At 43.5% G+C, this 20688-nt stretch overlaps 1 protein-coding gene across 2 annotated transcripts; it reads left to right on the top strand.

Moving 5' to 3' along the window:
* Positions 1 to 12034: 12034 nt before the first annotated feature.
* agtr2 (angiotensin II receptor, type 2) lies at positions 12035 to 16252 on the top strand. Of its 2 annotated transcripts, XM_023834574.2 has the most exons (3): positions 12035 to 12193; positions 14099 to 14993; positions 15096 to 16252. In XM_023834574.2, the coding sequence occupies exons 2-3, from the start codon at positions 14142 to 14144 to the stop codon at positions 15240 to 15242; spliced, it is 999 nt and encodes a 332-aa protein (XP_023690342.1). In that variant the 5' UTR covers positions 12035 to 12193; positions 14099 to 14141; the 3' UTR covers positions 15243 to 16252. The 2 variants fall into 2 exon arrangements, with proteins under 2 accessions (XP_023690342.1, XP_023690337.1); XM_023834569.2 differs by having other exon boundaries at positions 14099 to 16252.
* The last annotated feature ends 4436 nt before the right edge of the window (positions 16253 to 20688 follow it).

Raw genomic sequence — 20688 nt, 5'->3', positions numbered from 1 at the left:
CGCCTAAAGGATTATTAGGAACACCATACTAATACGGTGTTTGACCCCCTTTCGCCTTCAGAACTGCCTTAATTCTACGTGGCATTGATTCAACAAGGTGCTGAAAGCATTCTTTAGAAATGTTGGCCCATATTGATAGGATAGCATCTTGCAGTTGATGGACATTTGTGGGATGCACATCCAGGGCATGAAGCTCCCGTTCCACCACATCCCAAAGATGCTCTATTGGGTTGAGATCTGGTGACTGTGGGGGCCATTTTAGTACAGTGAACTCATTGTCATGTTCAAGAAACCAATTTGAAATGATTTGAGCTTTGTGACATGGTGCATTATCCTGCTGGAAGTAGCCATCAGAGGATGGGTACATGGTGGTCATAAAGGGATGGACATGGTCAGAAACAATGCTCAGGTAGGCCGTGGCATTTAAACGATGCCCAATTGGCACTAAGGGGCCTAAAGTGTGCCAAGAAAACATCCCCCACACCATTACACCACCACCACCAGCCTGCACAGTGGTAACAAGGCATGATGGATCCATGTTCTCATTCTGTTTACGCCAAATTCTGACTCGACCATTTGAATGTCTCAACAGAAATTGAGACTCATCAGACTAGGCAACATTTTTCCAGTCTTCAACTGTCCAATTTTGGTGAGCTCGTGCAAATTGTAGCCTCTTTTTCCTATTTGTAGTGGAGATGAGTGGTACCCGGTGGGGTCTTCTGCTGTTGTAGCCCATCCACCTCAAGGTTGTGCGTGTTGTGGCTTCACAAATGCTTTGCTGCATACCTCGGTTGTAACGAGTGGTTATTTCAATCAAAGTTGCTCTTCTATCAGCTTGAATCAGTCGGCCCATTCTCCCACAGGACTGCCGCATACTGGATGTTTTTCCCTTTGCACACCATTCTTTGTAAACCCTAGAAATGGTTGTGCGTGAAAATCCCAGTAACTGAGCAGATTGTGAAATACGCAGACCGGCCCGTCTGGCACCAACAACCATGCCACGCTCAAAATTGCTTAAATCACCTTTCTTTCCCATTCTGACATTCAGTTTGGAGTTCAGGAGATTGTCTTGACCAGGACCACACCACCTAAATGCATTGAAGCAACTGCCATGTGATTGGTTGATTAGATAATTGCATTAATGAGAAATTGAACAGGTGTTTCTAATAATCCTTTAGGTGAGTGTATGCAACATATGCAGTATGTGTTCTGGATCTTTCTGAATGTAAATTATAGGCAGTGAATAAAATTGAAAAAAAAAAAACTGTTATTATTCTCTAACAAAGCAACGCAGAAGATTTAGCGCTGTAGATAATTTTTGCAAACATCCGAGGCGGCGGCGTCGTTCCGCTTCGGCAACGTGGGCCTCCGCTTGAAATGCGTGTTTTCCTCTTGGTGCGGTTAGATGGTTTGATAAGAGCTTTAGGGAATGGAAAACTGAAAAAAAAGCTTCACGAAGCACTGCGAAAGCACGCGTAGGTGTTTTAAGAGTGCCACATGTGTGGTAGGAAAAAACCCCAGATCTATTGTAAAATAGCTCGGAAAAATAATTTTCATGTGCAATTAATTTTAAGCAACCTTGACATTTTATCCTTACCGCTAACACGTCTGTCATATATTTTAAAAGGCTTTTCTGGTCTCAAATGGGTACTGAATGTGCTGTACTGTAAGGCCTAAATAAGAATTATTGCTAATTATTTTAATAAATAAGTTTGCAGGCAGGAGCTGGTCGGTGTGTTTGTAATGTATATGGCAGGTTTGCTGATTCGTGCCGTGGCGTGCGGTTGATCGGCCGCCGCACCGCAGCCGGTGACCTCCGGGTCTGAGCTCAGCAGGAGCGGCCCTTGCAGGGCAGCCCCAGTAAAACTCCAGCTGTGTAAATGAGTAAGAAGCATGACGTTTTCAATCATTTAAGTCATCAGGTTTAAGACCTATGCTGAGAAAAATAGGGAACCCGTGCGTTTAAGGGTTATGGAGTTTAATTAAACCAGCAGACGCCAGGAAATTATCCGTATTTTCGTTCTGTATCTCACGGGATCTGAGATTTTTTTCTCCTGTATTTGCTTTCCTATTAAGGCTTCGACAGTATGTATTACACTGTTTGGTTCGTTGATAGATGTAATTTTTTAAACCTTTTTTGACTTCATACTGGGCGGGTTTTACTTTTCTCTAGGACACCGTAGATCGTTGAAGATCTGCGTGGACGGACTGGTTCAGACGGTCAAGTGCAGGTATAAATTCACAGGTCTCGAGTGATGCAGATCTCAATCGAGTCTTCATAAAGATTCATTTAAATAAAAATCTGCCTGGTTAAATATTAAGTGAAATTTTACATGATTGTTTACAATACAACTAAAGTGGGAAATAATTGCTTGTTTAATTTAACGTACTAGCACACGAACGATACACTGATATCCCGACTTGTATATACCTACCTACTTTTCTGCTTTTTTTTTTTTTACTACAGAGAACCGCATGTGTCATTGCTGCCGATTAGGAGGTTAAAGGTTTAAAAGTGCCTTTACCAAGAACTAAATGCGGCGTCGTACGGGTCATATCCGATCCTTCGCTTGATTGTATGCCTACAGTTTCGACATTTCCGCCGTGGTTTTGTACTGCAGTATATTTCAAAGAGGGCAGTGTATTTTGGGAGCGTATACAGAATGACATCACCCGCTGAAGGAATGAGATGGGGGGGGGGGGAGAGATTCTGGCAAAAGTTTTCATAGCTCTGGACCAGAATCATAACCTTCTGGGAGGATGCCGAGGGACAAAGCAGATGTTGTATCGGTTCAGGGGGCAGAAAGCGCTGCCCAATAGCAGTACAGAATTTCCCATGTCCCAGCTTCGTAACTATGGCCTTAGTCCCTCATCCCTCTTTGTGTGACCCCGGGCCCTCTGTGCGTCAGCCGTTTTTTAGCCGGAACGGGGTTCGCTCGAAAGCTGGCGGAGGAAAGTATGCTTGCAGAATCTCATCCGACCCAATTTACACGCACTGCACGCTCTTGTACACTCTTGCACTGCTGGTTCAAAATGAGAGTTTCCGTAGCCCGAGGTCAATGTCAGCGAGGTTTATGCCGCCACGCTTGCAGGGGCACTGCGATGCGGCAGGCGCTGCACCGCGCACCCTGACACAGATCTGCTTTTATACCATGGGAAGGTTGTTCTCCATACTAAGATTTATGAACTATGTTGCATAACTGTATGCAAAAATACACACAGCGTGAAGGTTAAGTATTGACGTCTTGAGATTATTTCAGAGCCTAATACATACAAAATACAAAATGAATTCTGAAAGGCTCAGATAAACTGGAGCTAGGAATAATTGCTGGTAATTCAGATTTACCGGATTTTTTTCGGTAGGAGGTTGTAGGGATGGTACAGTCTAACAGTCAGTCGACATGAACCCTGTTTTTAACCCTGTTTTTATCTCACATTTGTGTGGATAATATGGTAAGAAACAAAAAACATGAAAATTGCAGAGGTCCTGCCTGGTAACCGAAGCTGAAAGTAATATGATATTTGAGAAGATAGGAAGTTTTAGACAAACTTTTTTTTTTACATAAAAACTTCCGTTCGTTGGTTTCGAGTGTTAGCTTTTCTTGTAATTGGCATACTTGGTGCAAAACCACTTCGATCCATTCTATTTATTTCCTGGGTTCCTTATTTGCTTGCCTGCGATTTAATTTAGTTTTGCAAAACATATGCAATTGATATACATAGCTGTTTTGTGGTATTTCTTGGTATGCACAGTTTTTGTCACCTTTAAGTGTGCGGCAAATCGTGGGGAAGTTGCTGGAAACGCATCACACGATTGTGCCCCCCCACAGAGGTCAGTGATAAATGCATGCATCGTATTCTTCCACTTTTGCAGCACCTATGAAGAGTAGTGCAGGCATGATTAAAAATTCGAGAGTTGCCAGCGAGTTACAAGGTCCCGACCTGCTTTGTGCTTTGTTTCGTGAGAAATCCAGATCGAGCCTTAAATGGACTGGTACGGATTAATTTTAAGGACTCGCAGTGCTGCCAGATAGGAGTTGCGTCTTTTTCTCCAGCATGTTAAGGTTCCACGTTAGTGATCTGTCTTACATTACAAAGGGCTTTTTGGCAAAATGTGTCAATATATCGTACCACTACAAACCATATCTCTATATTTGTAGGCAAAATAGCGATACCAAGATCGCCAGCTCTCACGCATCTGTCGTGACATTCACGCTTTCAGACACTCAAGTTCACGCAAGAAATCAATACTATTCTATTACATTCTTAAAAATAACTGCATCGAAAGCGCATAGGTAGTTTGCAATCCCTACAAACTATTTATAAGGTGGCAAACTGATGCATGCATACATGTAAATGCGGGGGCAGGATGCCAGAGCTTGTGATGACATTGCATATATATATGTGCAACCATATGTGTGTTCATGCCAGGCCCCATGGGCTGTGGCTGATTAACCCCTGACCAGAGGTGGAGATTTCAGGTACAGAGAATAGGCTACAAATCCAGACCAAGATTTTGTTTCAACCAACCATGCAGTTGAGTACTCTGTGACTGTGACTTTTTATACTCAACTGGTTGTTTGAAACGAAATCTTGGTCTGGATTTGTACTCTCTGGACCTGAAGTCTCTACCTCTGCTCTTGACTATGGTAGTGTTACCGCGTTTTAACTTCTGTTTTTGAGTTTGTTGTTTTCATTTCCGTTTAGGTTGCGTCTCGTGCTTTTAGTTATATGTTAATTTTTAGCCTATTACTCACTAACTGGTTCTGCATTTTGGCAAGTTTGTTTCAAGCGGTTTCTCGACAAAACTTGACACATCCAAAACTCACAGACTGGTTCTGATTGTGCTGATAACCTGCATGAGAGTTAAGAGAACCTGTTAGCCAATGTGCCAATCTCAACAGCCTCTGTGAACAGCTCTGTTGTATCCTGTTTGTTGTGATCAGATCCCCACGACCCTGAATAAAGCAAGTGGTTACAGAAATTGGATTGATAAATGGATGAATGTTGTGGCCTTGGTGTTGGTTTTTAACCATTAATGAAAGCTTTTTAGATTATAAGTACTCGACATTTTACCAGGTTCTTGGAGGCTGACTGTTTATATTTTAAACGCTAAAACCTGTTTACGTGATTTTCATTCATTTCATTTCTATAAATTGAACCGAACTTCCCATACTATTACTAATATTTCTTGGCGGGAACCAAATGATCCATAGCCAGGTCCCTGGGAGCGGCTTATTTGTTTTTCGATGAACACCTTTATTAAAAAAATAAAATTTTTATAAAATAAAAACTGTGTTCCGGCCAGCAGTGATATCTGAACGAAAGTGTCCTTCCTGATGCTCGAAAAGGGTTGGGGTTGGTTGCCGCTCAGTAATTCCAATCCCTGTTTCGTATCTGTGCCTTCCAGTTAGAAAACGGGACTGACTGTGATACGGGCGAGTACATCCTGAAATATCGCCCCACTATCTAACCTTATATTGTCAAACTGCATCGGAAAACTGCGACGCTTTACATACTGATGTTAAAACAGCTAAATAGTCAAGGTCACCAAGTTGTGTCGCTATTTATGACCACTTCTGATTGGTGTATATCCTTGAGTGCCTCTATCTATCTCCATGTGACTCCGGATCGATTTCATAAGTGATTACTGAACTTAAATGGATGGAGTAACAATTTACTGGGATCCCTTTCTGTCCGAAGGAGCTCCCCGCGTTGCGTGTAAACGAGTGCCTGAGTGAAATCATTTATCCCCCAGTTAAGTAACAGAAGAGAACCGACTTAAAATTCAATTGTGGATTTTTTTCGTTAAAAAAAAGAAAAAAAACTCCGCCGTGATTTACAGCGATTGTAGGCTTAGGGGGGGGACAGCCTCTCTCACTCAGTTCTAGGAATGATGAATTACATATGGGGGTTAGGGGTTTAAAGACACAGCCCCCCCCCCCCCCCATCGTTATGAAACATGAACATGGCACGGGAAACATCTATAGTATTTGATAAACTGTAGACGTCGCAACTGAGCGGGGTTACTCTGGGGAATGAGGCCCGTGGTTGGGGTGGTGGGGGACAGGTTCACCCCCACCCCGTACGGTTCTCCTTTGCTGGTGACACACCACGCTTTTCACGGTGCACACGCCCCTCCTTCATGCAACAGGCTGCGTTTCCTGCCAGATGTCTCGCGGCTGGCTCGGCGCTGAACCTCCTGCAACGGATTTTCCTTAAAGCGCCGTGCGATCACACCATGCATGTATTCATCCATACAACCGCCGCTCCTGTCCAGTTCTTGGGATTAAGTTCCCCGCTCTATGGTATGGCAGCTATAACCATTGCAGGACCTGGGCCATTTGGCGATATGGAGAATCATGTTGTTCATGCGCGATAGGCTTGAGTGGGCAGAGATGGATCCAGGAAGACTAATATGTACGTTTGGCTCCCTTAAATACAGCACATCGTGTAAAACCACTGAAAGCAACGTATTATTTCAAGGGAGGGGGGGGGGGGGTTTCCCTCTCTCACGGCTTTAGCCTCCCCTTCCAGCTCACTCTCCCCCATATCTGTATCCTGTTTCTCTTTTGGGCACGCACATTTTTTCCATTCACCCTGACAGATTCTCAGGAGTTTTTTTTCTCTCTCTCCCTCCAGTCTTATTTATTTATTTGACAAAATAATCCCTGCTGCAAACTCTGAACCCAGTTATGAAGGAAAAGTGTATATCTCGCACTTCAGAAAGCCAGCCAAACTCCCAATGGTGTTTACTTGTATTGTATATCTTTATTTCAAGTTGTCATTTTATGTATGATTTATTAAATCTACCCTGAAACAGACTTATTTTCATAAAGATATGTTCAGACCTCAGAATTCTGTTTTCTTCTATCACGCTCCTTAGATTCTTGATGAAATTTCCGTGGAAGCCTACAGACCAAGTCTGCTTCTGATGTACCCCACAAAGCAGGTGGAGACCGAATCGTTCGGCTGTGACCCGGAGTACCTACCTCCCTGGCCCAGCACTGGCCGCTCACCGATGAACATGCTTTCTCATGCTCTGGTACCCCTGTCCACCCGAGGATGAGTAGCTGTTTGATCGCAGGTCAACTTGCTTTACCGTATTTGGGCATATGGGGGAGGAGCAGAACACAAAAACATTCAGCTGGGTTTCGGGGGTCACCACGATCAAGGCTGCTTTTTAACTTGGCCTGTGGAGTGTTTGTGTTTGCAGGCTGTGCATCACTCCATCATGTCCCCTTTTATAATACAAAAGGGCAATGTTAGAGGGTGGCAGTGGTTAGCACTGTCGCCTCACAGCAAGAAGGTCCTGGGTTCGATCCCTGGGTCACCCAGGGTGCCTTTCTGTGTGGAGTTTGCATGTTGTCCCCGTGCATGCGTGGGTTTGCTCCAGTTTCCTCCCACAGTCCAAAGATATGCAGATTAGATCAACTGGCTACTCTCAATTGCCTGTCAGTGTGTGTGGCTGTTTGTCTGTGGTGGACTGGCGACCTGCCCAGAGTGGACCCCACCTCTCGCCCGAAGATGCTGGGATTGGCTCCAGCTTTGACCCAGATGGATTAAGTGGTATGGATGGATGGACAATGTTAGATATCATAATGTGGATTTATGCAGTGCTGGACGTCGAGGAAACCTGTCCTTGCTTCAATAGGTGCTTCCGGTTGTAACTTTAAGTGAACAAAAGAGCGCCCCCCCACTGTCAGCACCGAGGGGTGAGAAGTCATTCCTCATGCTGTGTGCCAAAGTAAAGTTTAAAAAATGCTTCTACTGTTGTTCCCTGGGGGGCTGGGGGGGGGTCTAGCTGACCGGTGGCACCAGGCCTCCTTGTGGCACTGTCGTTCCTGCATCTGGGTGGCAGCGCCGCATCTTGCCTGTTGCAGGTCACGACCCCCACCCCCCCAACTGCCGCAAAATCTTCCCAGAGCCGACAGGCATGAGGGAGTCGGAACGTTATATCAACATGTGAGATCTCCTGTGAAAAAACAAACATACCTCACCAATCCACAGCAAAGTGCAGACATGTGTGCGTGTGTGTGTGTGTGCGTGTGTGTGTGTGTGTGTGTGTGTGTGTGTGGGGGGGGGGGGGTGCGTCATTCTTCACGTGGCCTTGGGAGCCTGGTCCTTCCCATGCCTCCAGAGCTGGGGTAGCTGATGAACGCTGGGAGGGTTAGGGTCATCTGGGTGGTGCGTCCGATGGGGGAGGTGGCTTCCTGACCCCTGGCCCCTGTGCTTTGTGACCACCATCTGGATACAAGAATGCCTGTCCTGTGCATGTATATAATGGACGGACGCATATACCATATTCTTCATAACGGTACTCAAATATTCTTGGATGGCCAGAAAAATGCAGCTGTTTCCCAAAACTCAACGGGGCACCCAGCAGGTCCTGATTTTGCCAAGTTGGGTTTTTAGTTTTTTTTTTACTTTATAACAGATTTTCAAGCAATTTTTCTGAAAATACAAAATAAACCAGAATCCACAAACAGTATATGTATATATATATATATATATATATATATATATATATATATATATATAAAAAAAAATAATAATAATAATAAAATATTTTTTTTTTTATTGTGTATGCTTTTTGTTAAGGGACATGTCATAGATACAAAACATAAGAACATGCTTACCTGCAAGGGATGGATGAAGCAATATAAGGACGTGTCTTTATTTTATGGTACTAAAAGAAGAATAATAAGAAGACTTGAACCGGCAACCTTCCAATCACAGGGGCAGACATTTAGCTTGTCGAGCCACATGCCACCTCCTGTTCAATGGCAAGGAGCCTTGAGTTTGAAAATGAAAAAAAAAAGTCAGACCAATGTGGTGATGTCATACAATGAAGACTGATTGGTTGAATAAGTGAAACACAAGGCCCTCCCTTGCTGACCCAGGGTCACGTTGAGCTCGGCAAAATCAGGATGTCTGGGGCACCCCAGCCATTCAATGAATTTGATCATTTTCATCGTTGTGTATTGATTAGTCAGACAAGGTGTGTTGCATGGTAACTGCAAATACTGGGGTGTGGTTTTGTAATGAACAGGCTGACACACTTTGGCAGACAAAATCATAAAAATGACATTTTCTGCAGTACTGTTTTGGATTATCATTTCATAATGTGATGTAATGCACACATGATGATTTACAGATAAGGTTCACAGGTCAGTGGGTAGTTTTGTCTTCCCTAATATTAGAAATGCTGCAAAGCCACTTGTTTCTGCAGCCATTCACTGCCTGCAGAGCAGTAACCCCACCAGAGTCAGCCCTGGTCTCCCAGCAGCACTGTGTGGCTCCCTGTGGCCCCTGAGCCGTGACACAGTTACGCTGTTGCGCAGCCTGGTCTCCCAGCAGCACTGTGTGGCTCCCTGTGGCCCCTGAGCCGTGACACAGTTACTCTGTTGCGCAGCCTGGTCTCCCAGCAGCACTGTGTGTGTCCCTGTGGCCCCTGAGCCGTGACACAGTTACGCTGTTGAGCAGCCTGGTCTCCCAGCAGCACTGTGTGGGTCCCTGTGGCCCCTGAGCCGTGACACAGTTACGCTGTTGCGCAGCCTGGTCTCCCAGCAGCACTGTGTGGGCCCCTGAGCCGTGATACAGTTACGCTGTTGCGCAGCCTGGTCTCCCAGCAGCACTGTGTGGCTCCCTGTGGCCCCTGAGCCGTGACACAGTTACTCTGTTGCGCAGCCTGGTCTCCCAGCAGCACTGTGTGGCTCCCTGTGGCCCCTGAGCCGTGACACAGTTACGCTGTTGCGCAGCCTGGTCTCCCAGCAGCACTGTGTGTGTCCCTGTGGCCCCTGAGCCGTGACACAGTTACGCTGTTGAGCAGCCTGGTCTCCCAGCAGCACTGTGTGGGTCCCTGTGGCCCCTGAGCCGTGACACAGTTACTCTGTTGCGCAGCCTGGTCTCCCAGCAGCACTATGTGGGTCCCTGTGGCCCCTGAGCCGTGACACAGTTACGCTGTTGCGCAGCCTGGTCTCCCAGCAGCACTGTGTGGGTCCCTGTGCCCCCTGAGCCGTGACACAGTTACGCTGTTGCGCAGCCTGGTCTCCCAGCAGCACTGTGTGGGTCCCTGTGGCCCCTGAGCCGTGACACAGTTACGCTGTTGCGCAGCCTGGTCTCCCAGCAGCACTGTGTGGGTCCCTGTGCCCCCTGAGCTGTGACACAGTTAAGCTGTTGCGCAGCCTGCCTGCTCATTAACAGCTCGACAGCTCGGTGCTGAGTTCTCTTTAATTTGTTTCCGCTAATAAATTTAGAATGGCTGGGAGTGTGTAACCCTCCCCCCCCCCAGTTCTTGAATTCTCGCTGTGCCTTTAGGCCCTTAGGAATTTCACTGTTCCATGGAACACTGAGGGTTTTGGGCAGTTTATACAAAAATAAAGTATATATTTTCAAGTCACACCATTTTTTAATATGACCCTTATGTTTGCGCAATCGATCCACCGGCAGCCCCAGCTGCCCCCCCCCCCCCCCCCCCCCCGGTCTACATACATCAGTATGTTGGGGGCCTGTAACCTAAAGGATGTCTCTGTGAATTAAAGCAGATTCCAGTGCTAAGCAACCCCTCCGCAGTGCACCTCGCTCACACCATCCCTGTCTGACCTTTCATTTATCCATCGGTGGAAGAAAACCAGAAAGCTGTTTGCAGAGTACGCGGGGAGTGTGTCCACGTGTGGGATTTATGGGGAATCCACGGAGAAATGGTGTTCGTCTTAATGCTCAGCGCATGAACAGTGGTAGTGCACTCCTGTTTGACGGGGGACGGACGGACGCATGTGTCATGCATAATTAAAGCTGCATGTAACTAGGCTAATAATAAAAAGTTATAATCAGTTAAAGAGGCTACACAGGAAATTAAATTGATTACGATGTCTGTTGATTGCAGAGATACGGGTATTTATACAAGCCAAGTATTCAGATTCTGCTGTTCAGATTTTTGCTAGTAATGGCTTTCAGCTGGCCACCACACTGCTGCTGTTTGGTGTCCAAAAACACATTCCTGAGATTTAAAATCAAAAACTAAGAAGCGCAGACCACCGGGACATACCCATGTAGATCAATTCTGGCGGAAACAGTGGAAATGTAGTGTCTCTGTTTTTATTAATTTATTAGCCTGCATGAGAAATAATTGATAAGCCTGTTTTGAAATGCTTTGCCTGTTTTGATAATAGCTATCTAATAAGAGTGATCAACGTTTATCCTGACTATCTATTATCTGTTTATTCATTGCCAGAATTTTTGCCTCAAGTTGCATACGTGCAAAAATAAATGTCAAACTGACATCCAGAGATTGCATCCACTGGGCGATCTTTGTGTTTGCTCTGTTTGAGGACTAATTTCAAACATGAGTGGGTGGATTCAACTTTAATCATGCTTCATGACCCCCCTGGTGATGGGGGTAGATGTAGACCATGGGTCTCCAACCTTATTTACAGTGAGACCCCCTTCCCCAAAGAAAATAATCTGGGGAGTGCTACGCGTTTGTACGTGGATTGGGGGCAGGGGTGGTGGTTGTGGCGTTAATTATTAATTTGATTTCTAATAAGTGTCGTGCAAGCTACTCAGTGGCTCCCTGCGGCCTACTATTAGTGTGACATTGCTGTCATGTAGACTCAGTCCCCCCCCCCCCCCCCATTCAGACAGCCACTATGGGGTCATGCTCCCCCTGTTGGTGGGGTAGAGGTAAACACAGTAACTTTGCTCTGCAGGTGGTCACTATGGGCTCATGGTTCTCCCTACTGATGGAGGCAGAGTTAGTTAGAAAAATACCCCAGCTGTCTGCAGTAAGACGCAGACATGCTCTATGTAAGACTGACACAATCTTAACACTAGGGGTTCCTGTTTGCCCGATCAGCTTGGTAATCTCCGTGTATCCTTCGAATTTAGGGAGACACATCTTGATTCCATTTCTCCTTGCTTCAGCTTCTTCCTGAGCCCCTGTGGACCTAAGTCAGTTAAACCAGTGGATCGGGGTTTGCGGGGGGTGGGGGAAGACGGGGAGGTGGAGGGGGTGGGTTGGGAGTTTCTTACCCATAAGGCTGCTGTGTGTCCAGGCTGTTGATTTATATGCCTGAATCCCCGATGGACCACTGAGGAAATATAAGCAAGAACATTGAGTTCTGCTTTAGCCAGTCAGTTAACAAACTACGGACTACAGTGTTAAGTGAAAACATAGAGATTCCCATCAAAGGTAAGGTGGCATTTCATGATCACAAATATTTTTTTTAATCACTGCTGCTGAAAACACAGTGAAGGGGTTCATTCTCAGCATATGTTTTCGTCTAAACGACTTTTTCAGCTTTTATGTATTGATGATGGTGTAGAATTTTTCTTGATATCTCCGTATGTTCGCAAATTAAAATGAAATGTTTTTAAAGAGTTTTTCTGCAATTGAAAGAAAGTCTTAGGTTTTAGTAATTTTATCAATAACGAAATTGGCTTGTTACAGGCATTTGGATGTAAAAAAAAGTCATCATAAAGTGCTGACATGGGTCCATAGACATTTGAGTTTAGGGATGGTTTGACTGGTTTCTGCAACACTATCGTGTTCTTTCAGTGCTCTCAGAACTCTTGCAGAATGCGTCTGCTTGCAGCGATTCGTCACAGAGTCTTTCACTTCAACTATAATAGGCACCACAGCCAAGAGTTTGCTAAATGTGAAAGTCCATCATCTGCAACATCGACTTAAGGGAGCAATAAAACCTGTTGTTTGCATTCATCAAGTTTCCATCGTGAAGTTATCAGGGCCATTGCAAAACTTTTGCAACAGATACACTACCAGTCAAAAGTTAACACTGAAAATTTCTACATTTGCATGTTACTCGCTTAATATTTACTAAAAATATACCCAATATTCTTTGCTAACAAATATACAGTATGTTCACCATTTTAGTGCCTTTATTAGCAAGAAAATGTCATATCTTTGATTCTTTAAAGTAACCTGCTCTAGCAGTTATAACAGCAGAGAAAATTTGAGGCATTCTTTCTACAAGGGACGTTAAATACTGCTGTTTCATGGAAGGAAACTGTTAACTAGTGCATTTAAAGTTAAAGGACAGTGTAAAATTTGACTATGCCAGTATCACCCAACCAGCTAATAGGATGTCAGAAAAGCACTGTTACATACTCTTTCCATGTTATAAAGAAACTTGTTTTATTTGACTTATATTTCCATTTAGAGTTGTTCACTCCACTTTCCAATGCTCATCAAGATTAAAAAAAATCTGCAGTTTGGTGAAAACGTGTGGTGTGAAAAAACTGTTATGAAGAGCGGTAATGTTCAAAAGTCCTCAAAAAAGTGTCTTGACCTTGACCATGGAGAATTTTGAGTTTTCTTCAAAATGCATGTTTTTTTTTCTTTCTTTACTATGGCCATGGCATTTAATCACATAACCCACATTTTTTTTAATCAATTAAAACGTTTTGCCATGAACATGTTTGTCTGTGCACAGATTATGAAGCTCTTAAGGTCATGAAGCTCTTAAGTATTGAAAAAAAAAAAACTAATAAAAATGCAAAATGTGCTGTCTATCTCCCAGCAGACTTCTCTTCATGCACCTCCCCTGACTTGGTGCAGGAAATGCAGAACCTCTCCTGCTCCTCACCAGCCAACCATAAGCTTCCACTCACGTCCTCCTCCAATAAACCGCAACCAGATGCAGAGTTTCTCATACGAACGCAGGGAATCATTAAACTGAAATGTGCAGAAGGGATGTAGCCGTACCCGCAGGGAGAATTTTTATGTGTGGGGGAGCGATGGATTTTATCATTGTTTCAGAAGGGAAAAAAAAGAAAGACAACTTAAGGACCCCTCCATAGGGAAATGTCAAGGGGGCATGTTTTTTTTTAATAATTGGATCCTGTTTACCATGTTGCGGTTCGGCCTTTTCAATGGTTTCTTGGCACTGATGAGTTAAGAGAATCCCACTTATGTTACGTGCATCTGGCTCTTTAAACGGAATTTGACTTGAAGTATCGAATAACCAGCTTTCAGTTCTGCTTTCATTGACGGGTCAGGTGGTAGCATTGTGAGGCAAGGGAGACTAATGATGGGAATGACAATCAGTTAATTAACTTTCCTCCACTTCCTCCACAGAGAAACACAATCTGGTGAAGAATCCTGTCGGCCGCTTGGTCCCATGATGGCTACTGTTCCTCCTACTGGCTTCTTGACTATCAATTTGACTTCAGTGGACAATGTGACCAATGCCTCCTGTGACACCATTTTGCCCCCCCAGCATCAGAATAAGCTAATCCCCGTTATCTACAGCATCATTTTCATACTGGGATCCATGGGAAATGGCCTGGTAGTATTCGTGCTGTGTCAGAAAGGGAGCCGCAAGACGGTGGCTAACACTTATATGCTCAGCCTGGCGTTGTCCGACCTGCTCTGCGTCCTCAGCCTCCCTTTCTGGGCTGTCTACTACTTCTTTGATTATGACTGGATCTTTGGCATGTTTATGTGCAAGCTTTGCGGGACCCTCGTGACACTCAACCTGTATGCCAGTATCTTCTTCATCACATGTATGAGTGTGGACCGCTACCTTGCCATTGTCCACCCCTTCCGGTCCCAGTGCTGCCGTAGCCCGTGTCGGGCGAGAGCCGTCAGCTGCCTGGTGTGGACTGTGGCCTGCCTGACTGCTGTGCCCGCCATGATGTTTAGGAAGATCTACTACTTGGATGAGGTGGGCGTCACGGCTTGTGTGATCATATACCCCAATGTAACATGGTTCCCCAGGATGGCGCTGATGAAGAACATCCTGGGCTTCGTGCTACCTTTCACTGTCATCGCCAGCTGCTACTGCAGCATCGGCCATCACCTGCTGGCAGGCAAAGGCCTGACTAAGAGCTCCGACAACCTGGACCGCGTCCTCAGGATGGTGGTGGCAGTGGTTCTGGCTTTCTTCGTCTGCTGGTTCCCCTTCCACGTGCTCACCTTCCTGGAAGCTCTGGCTGACCTCGATGTGCTGAGAGTCTGCAGCATACGGCAGGTAGTCAGCATCCTTCTTCCCTTTGCCCTGTGCATCGGTTTGTCCAACAGTGCCATTAACCCCTTCCTCTACTGCTTTGTGGGGATCCATTTCCGGCAACAGCTCAGCGATCTGTACCAGGCTCGGATGTCCAGCCTATCCCAGAAGAGAGGGTCCATTAGCACCAGGCTCAGCTCCTTCTCCAGGAAATTGAGTGACCTTAAAGACCTTGGTCCTCTAGAAATTGTGGAGCAGCACAGTGCCCTCTAGAGAATCTTAGGATGCCAGTCAAGGACCGGATAGCTAGATTACGGCCTCTCCTGCTGAATCTTCTGGCTGAGCAGCTCTTTGCTTTCTACTGTCTAGCCCTTGCCGTTATCCAAAGCGGCTGACAAGCTGGGCATTTTTTACTCCAGGTTCGCTACAGAGTTTGAGGTCATGTGAACAGGGCCTCAGCCAGCAGTCCAACACACAGCCTTCAGGTTAAACCCACTTCAGAACCTACTGCCCTGTTGTCTTCCCATCCTTTTTAGAATGAGAGGTCTAAAAGTTTTCAAAAATACCTGTCTTTATTCTTCAAGTGGATATAGAGGCCAAGAGTTTTAACACAAGAGTGCAAGGCACCCCCGCCCCCACATGCACAGTGATGATATAAATATGTGTGCCTGCTGCTGTGGACTCCATATCCAGGACTATTAAACTATTTTATTTGTTTTAGATTTTTTTCACGTCACTCACAAAACTTGCCCTTACTTTTTATAATAATTTTATAATGCAAATTGCACTTTTTTGTTACGTTTTTAATTGATACAGACACAGCTGTGAATACATTTACATACAAGGGGACCCTCTTGCTTAGCAGTTTCTGTTATTTTTTTTAACTAATACGATAATGTGTTTATGGTGTTTCACTTTTCACGGCTTAACAAAAGGCGTTTATCGATTAAATCCACTTTTCAACACGAGGTGTATGTTTAAAATATGCAGACAAAATAGCGTAACGTTTATTTACTAGCGCTATAGCAATTCTATTTCGGTTTTCACCAGATCAGCTCACTACGAAATGCTAATGGTCGCATATGCAAAAAGTATTTTTTTTTTGTCTTGTTTTTCTGCGTACAAATGATAAACCTGAATGTTAATCGGGGTCCCTTCATTTATTACTTTCAACTTCTTCAGCCACTTCTCTCCAAGTGAATCGTAAACTCCGGGCACGTTGTGCGCCTCCGAGAACAGGAGTGAAGTCACGTGACCAAAGCACCCCCCCCCCCCCCCTCACCACCCAAACAACTGCGAAAACAGCGCGGTCACGGTACCCCTAAAAAACGAAACCTTCAGTGGGTACCGCAGCAGATGTCGAAACCCCACGGCCTCCTCTACGCTGATTAGTACTAACAGGAAGCTCAGGGGGCTTTTCATGAATGATCACTTTCATGAACGAAAGTTAAACTTACAGTTTTCTACTTCAGAGTAGGTCAAAAAGGAAGTGTAGCTCTATCTGCTCCCCCACCCCCCACATTGTCTTTTTTTTCAGATATTGTTTATTATACAGATAAATACGGAAGAGGATTAGGGCCACCATGAAAATATTATTTGAATTCTGACTTTAATATCAGAATTCTGACTTTTTTCTCAGAATTCTGAGTTTAGAAAAAAAAAGTCAGAATTCTGAGATTAAAGTCAGAATTCTGACATTAAAGTCAGAATTCTGAGAAAAAAGTCAGAATTCTGACATTAAGTCTGACATTAAAGTCAGAATTCTGAGATTAAAGTCAGAATTCTGACATTAAAGTCAGAATTCTGACTTTTTTTTCTAAACTCAGAATTCTGAGATTAAAGTCAGAATTCTGACATTAAAGTCAGAATTCTGAGAAAAAAGTCAGAATTTTGAGAAAAAAGTCAGAATTCTGACATTAAAGTTAGAATTCTGACATTAAAGTCAGAATTCAAATAATATTTTCATGGTGGCCCTAATCCTCTTCCGTAGATAAATGACACATATCTCATTCTGACAATATATATTTTTGCCCAAAAGTATTATTCAGATTAGTTATTCTCATAACTTAATTAATGTTATTCTGAAGGAGTGGTTCAGAATAATGATATCTTATACTTAAAGTATATCACTGAGTGCAGCATGCTTTTAAATTTCACTGGTGTAGTTGGAGGCATGACATTTCTGGATAATATACGCTGCTTTATGAACTACACCTAAATACAACCAAGTAGGACTCACTTTTTCCTCCAAAACCACTTCAACGGTATTGCAATTAAATCAAGCCTTTAAGTCTACCTCTACTTAAGATGGGGTAAATGTTTTGTCTTACACCTAAATAAAGAATGATTACTCTGAGCTTGTGTTTCTCAATCCTAAGTCTTATTACTACACTTCTACTATAGATGTTCCATAAGAATAATATGTTTTTTCAGTATTCATTTTAATCTCAATGTACAGTTATCTTCAAATCTTTGCTCTTTTATAGAAGGGGTTCCTTCATGGTAAGAACTGCCTTTTCGAAGGAGGTCACATGGTCATACAAGTAGCACTGAAGTTTTTAAATTCATTAAGCACACGGTTTAACCAGGCTATATAACTGTTCAATAGACAAAAGAAGTCAACAAGTAGTCGTGAAACAAAGAAGGGGACCCTGATCATGTTCTTGTTAATGCTGTTCCCTCTTTTGTTCTTAGAAATGACATCATCAGATCGGGTATTTTCTGATTACTAGTTCCTATTCAGATCCAGATGTCTGATGGGGAGCCCATTTTTGTGTGGGATGAAAAAAGTCTTCTAGTTGTTCTTAACTTAGTATAAAAAGTACATATAAAAAATGTGGCAGTGTAAGCTGTCGAGCTTTTTTAACCGTTAAAATGTAAAACTACTGCCGAATGCATTTGGGAATATATTAGCAGTGATCTATTCTGATGATGTATCTTGAACCCCATCTGCTTGGCAGTAACGTCATCCTGACATAATTAAAACTATGTGGAATGGCAAGCAGGGCCAGGATCGGATGGTACTCTCTTAGGATCGGATGGTACTCTCTTAGGACCGGATGGAACTCTCTTAGGATCGGATGGTACTCTCTTAGGACCGGATGGAACTCTCTTAGGATCGGATGGTACTATCTTAGGATCGGATGGTCCTCTCTTAGGATCGGATGGTACTCTCTTAGGATAGGATGGTACTCTCTTGCCCTGAAAAGAGACGGTTTAGCTCTGGAACCCTGAGTCAGTAGATTTCTCTCTGCTGTACTGTAAAGCTCTCAGTCGTGTGATTCTGTGCACGGCTGGAAATCACTACTTAATTTGAGCTGCATTAGTTTTTTCTGCATTTCAGCTCAACACACTGAGATGTCAGACTTTGCAAGGCTGTTTCATGCACATATAATGTTTATCTATCTATCTATCTATCTATCTATCTATCTATCTATCTATCTATCTATCTATCTATCTATCTATCTCTCTCTCTCTCTCTCTCTCTCTCTCTTCAAGTAACGCCACATGTTCCACACTGCCATCTTGTGGGCAGATGTTTATTTTACCCTTGAAGCATCACCCCAGGAATGATATTTTATTGCAACAGGGTGTTATTATGAAGGATTTTTTTTTGGGTAAGTATTTAATAATATTTTAATATTTTCATTTATTCAGAATGCAGGTACCGGTAAACTAAAAAAAAGGGACTTTGAGGTTCTCCAAAAAAAAAATATATAATTGCTAACCTCCTCTGGAGCCTATTTTGTCATTCAGTATGTAAGGACTTGTTCACCAAGGAAATAATAGTGCGCATTTTCATTGATCGTAACTGGGTAATTACCTTATTTTCGTAGCTAATGTCGCACCTTGTTTTTTTTTTTTTTTTTTTTGCTTTTTCCTTTTATCATCACCAGAGGGAGACAGAGGTTGCTTTAACTCAGTAGTGTTTTAAATATATATATTTTTGTCTCCGCTATGTTGCACTTTTGGTCACATATTTTTGTGATGATTTATTTGTTGTGTATGACAATAAAATCTTCAGGTATGAAGAACTGATTTTAAACAAAAGTATTTAATTAGGGACAATTTTTCAAGCCCAAGTGAAAAAAGGTGATCAGTCCTACCTTCTGTGGAGAAGTTGTCAGGGGCTTGTAGATGAACTCCAGAAGATGTCTTAGGGGTGGGACTGATGCTAATACTTCCAGTTAATATTCTGAAAGGAATACAAAGCATTTTATAAAGCTCAGCTCAAATGGAAATATTTAGGATGGTACTAGATTTTCCCAGAAGTAGGTGGTCCGGCAAAATACAACAGCAAGGTGAAAGATTGCCAAATAGTCACAAATGGCTACAAAAATATGTATCTTTGGGCCTATTTTTTTAATATCACCTTGCTGGGAAGACGGTGGGTTGAAATGGGAGCTTGGCCAGAGACGCACAGAACGTTACAACCTTGCTAAAAAGCGATGGTCCTAGAGCAGGGCTCAATAGACTCAAAAGTGCTACTGTCACAAGTCAAGATCTGTATGGAGAAACACAGGCCCTGTGAGCCACCATAAGAATCTCATCCCAGCAGCCTGAACATGGTGGTGTTTGTGCCATGGTTTGGCAGAAATTCACATCTTCAGCACTGATGAGAAGTATTGCACTATCCTTGACTAGAGTGTTTGCTCGCCTAACTAGCTCCAATTCAAAATCATCCATCCACCCATTTGCAAATCCCTTAATCCTCAACAGGGTCACGGGGATGGAAGCTAGAGTCTGTCCTAAGCAGCACTGGGCAGCAGGCTGGCATAAGCCCTAGACAAGATGCCAATCCGTTGCAGGGCACATACACTCACACACAAGAAGCTATTTAGAGGTGCCAAGTAGTTGTATGTCTTTGGAGTACCAGAGGAAACCTGTGCAACATGAGAGCATGCAAAATTCCACATACTCCAAATAAAGGCAGGACTCGAACCACCAACCCTGGAGGTCTGAAGCTAAACTGTCCCCACTGAGCCACCATGCCACTCCCATGTGAAATCAGTCCAATTAAATTTATTGCATTTTTTTACATAGCTTTGAATTTTCCATAATTGTTATTAATGCTACAAATAAGTGATATAGCATCACATAGGCTATCCTCTTTCTCATTAGTGTTCACTCCTGCTAAATTCTTCCTGGCTGAAATTTCAACAGTTGCTTAGAGGACAAGCAAGTGATATTTAAGAAAAACCATCACAGATTTTTTCGTTGTTGTTAACATTAAAACGAAACGTTGTTTCAGTCATTTCAATCCCTTTTTTTTTTACTATAAAAGCTGTTTCAAATATTCTCCCAGACACGGCAAAATGTCACCAGCTTTATGTATATGAATCATAATAAATGCCGATGATTAAACAGACACTTCTTGATGTCATATGGCTGTGCCTGAGGGTGTGCAGTCTACTTACATGACTTGTGGTATGACGCACTCATCGAGTAATGGTAAAGTAATGGGAAGAGTGATGAGATGATTCTGAGAAATCTCATAAGAACATAAGAACCTAAGAACTATACAAATGAGAGGAGGCCATTCGGCCCATCGAGCTCGCTTGGGGAGAACTTATCTAATAGCTCAGAGTTCTTAAAATCTTATCTAGCTCTGATTTAAAGGAACCCAAAGATTCAGCTTGCACTACGTTATCAGGAAGACTATTCCATACTCTGACTACATGCTGTGTAAAGAAGTGCTTCCTTAAATCCAGTTTGAAAT

Source organism: Paramormyrops kingsleyae, chromosome 10 (genome assembly GCF_048594095.1).
Source record: "Paramormyrops kingsleyae isolate MSU_618 chromosome 10, PKINGS_0.4, whole genome shotgun sequence".
Taxonomy (NCBI): Eukaryota; Metazoa; Chordata; class Actinopteri; order Osteoglossiformes; family Mormyridae; genus Paramormyrops; species Paramormyrops kingsleyae.
Note: the sequence above shows the minus strand (reverse complement) of the source record. Positions and strands in the feature narration are given on the sequence as shown.